The 2,500-nt window shown below is 52.4% G+C and overlaps 1 protein-coding gene across 1 annotated transcript in view; it reads right to left on the bottom strand.

Moving 5' to 3' along the window:
* mob2a (MOB kinase activator 2a) overlaps nt 1–1,088 on the bottom strand; it is a 36,316-nt gene extending 35,228 nt beyond the window's left edge. The window contains exon 1 of the mRNA XM_080545284.1: nt 683–1,088. Within this exon, the coding sequence (XP_080401410.1) occupies nt 683–720 (38 nt within the window). The 5' untranslated portion in view covers nt 721–1,088. The remainder of the gene's footprint in view (nt 1–682) is intronic.
* Nucleotides 1,089–2,500: the final 1,412 nt, after the last annotated feature.

Here is a 2,500-nt window from a genome sequence, read left to right as displayed (position 1 = left end):
CCCCACTAACCAGACCTAACTTACTCTGGCTGCATGCCATTCCCCACTAACCAGCCCTAACTTACTCTGGCTGCATGCCATTCTCCACTAACCAACCTTGACTTACTCTGGCTGCATGCCATTCCCCACTAACCAGCCCTAACTTACTCTGGCTGCATGCCATTCCCCACTAACCAGCCCTAACTTACTCTGGCTGCATAACATTCTCCACTAACCAACCTTGACTTACTCCATTCTCCTAAAACTAACCTCAACTTACTCCCTTTACTAGCTCACATCTTCCCAGGCCCCTCAGTCTGATATAAAGGTGGCTGGCTACATGCCATATCTAACTCCTGTGTCACTCCTCCCTTTGTAAGTCTGTGCCCAGCCACTGACTACAGCAATATCTCTGGCTGCTACAGCAACTCTGTCCTCAAATGTCTCCTCCAAACCACACCGCAGAAACAGAGAGAGGGAGGGAGGAGGGGGGGGGGGGGGAGAGAGAGAGAGAGAGAGAGCACCACAGCAGTCTCAGCAGGACGGGGAGGGAGGAGAGAAACAAGGAGGGGGGGGGGGGGGGGGGGGGGGCAGGGGGTACCACAGACCCAACATTAGAGAAAGTTACAATGACAACACCGTGTGTTGATGTTCAACACACGTGAATAGCTACTAAAAAAAAACTAAAAGAGAGAGAGAGTACCTATAGAAGAAGCAGTCACAGCACACCAGCACCCCCATCCAGCTGACTCCAGAGACAGTGGCGGGTGTGTGAGGGTCCGGCCCAGCTCTCTCTCCTCTCCCTCTTCCCTCTCTCCGTTCCTCTACTTTGCTCTCGGGCTACAGGTGATGATGGGCGGCTGCAGTTCCAGCACCGGGTTCCAGCATAGCAGCTCCCAGACACCCAAACAGCGCGATAAATGCTGGCTCACAGGCTGCGTCCTCTCGGAGCGAGGTAGGTCACGCGCACACACACACACACACAGACACTGAGCAGTCAAGTCAGCAGACAGACACACACAGACCCACACACACACACACACAGCACTCTCTGTAACGTCCGCAACAGAGGAGGATCTCACAAGTCAGAGCTCGGTCGAAGTGTGTGTGCCTCGCTCCCTCTCGCAACCGCTACTGCTTGCCTCTCTCCTTTTCTCCCTCCCTCTCTCCCTCCCTCCCTCTCTCTCTCTCTCTCTCTCTCTGCTCTCTCGCTTGCTGGCTCCCACTTGAAAGGCGGGAAGATTAGGTTGGCAAACAGACTCGCATAAACAAACTGCTGACTGCCGGATAGGACAGGGCAGACTGCGGGACGGGGAGAGAGGGAGAGAGAGAGAGGGAGAGAGAGGGGCACGCAGGAAGGGTTTTCTAAGCTCTGTCCTATCGTAGCTATCGCTGCCATCTGTATCTTAAACAAGATAGGCCAAAACAACCACCACCCAACATGCATGCAAACACACACACACACACCCTCTCCGCCCCCCAAGAGACACAATATCTACCCAAACCTCCAAAGTTACTGAGTGCAGATACTTGCCCCTCTCTGCCTATAACCGGTAAGCTAATCAATGTGTTGCAAATAAGAAGGCTAACTGTCATCACAGTGGGGGACGAAAATATATCACATATAACACACACACACACACACACACACACACACACACACACACGCGTGCATGCACCACGACCGGTCACCTTACATTCATTCACACGGAGGATGACACAGAGGAGAAGGAGTGGCTGCTGCTGTAACACTCCCCCTGGTTTGCAGCCAATCACAGGGAAGCTCTTCGATCGTCAATGCGGACATGTGGGGTGAAGGACACAGAGGACCTCTTTCCAAACCCCGCCCCCCTACCACCATGCTCACCCTTCCTCTCTTTTAATATCTTCCTCTCTTTTCTCCCTGGACTGCAGTGCTCCGATAGGCCATGTGGTGCAGTGTGTACACCTGTGTGTGTGTGTGTGTGTGTGTGTGTGTGTGTGTGTGTGTGTGTGTGTGTGTGTGTGTGTGTGTGTGTGTGTGTATGTGTGTGTGTGTATGTGCCACTGTGGCAGCGTAATCTAGAACTGCAGAAATCTCTGAGGGTTAGACTTAGGACAGACAGACAGCCAGACAGACAGACAACACAGGATTAACATTTGCTTTGATAACAGCCAACTGGTCCAGAGGCTCAAGCACCGCCGTCGTGTACCCTCAATGTCACATCACACCACCTGACTCACCACTAACATCACTGCAGCACCAAAGAGGAGCAGAGCTTGTGTGTTCGACAGAGGGAGGGAGGGAGAGCGAGAGGTATGTGTTTACAAGAGAGGAGAGAGAGAGAGAGAGAGAGAGAGAGGTGTTCGTGAGAGAGAAGGAGAGCACAAGAGAGTGTAGCCTATAGAAAGGGAGACAAAAGGATTCACCTTCAGAAGCCCTGTTACGTAAATACCGGAGCGTTCGGTTATTTGGTTAACATCAAAAAGCCCCGAAAAAGGTGGAAAACAGACTGTGTTGCTGACAGTAACTAGATCCAGC

This window comes from Nansenia antarctica (assembly GCF_963989245.1).
Source record: "Nansenia antarctica genome assembly, chromosome: 14".
NCBI classification, from domain to species: Eukaryota; Metazoa; Chordata; class Actinopteri; order Argentiniformes; family Microstomatidae; genus Nansenia; species Nansenia antarctica.
The sequence above is the reverse complement of the archived record's forward strand: the minus strand, read 5'-3'. Positions and strand labels throughout refer to the sequence as shown.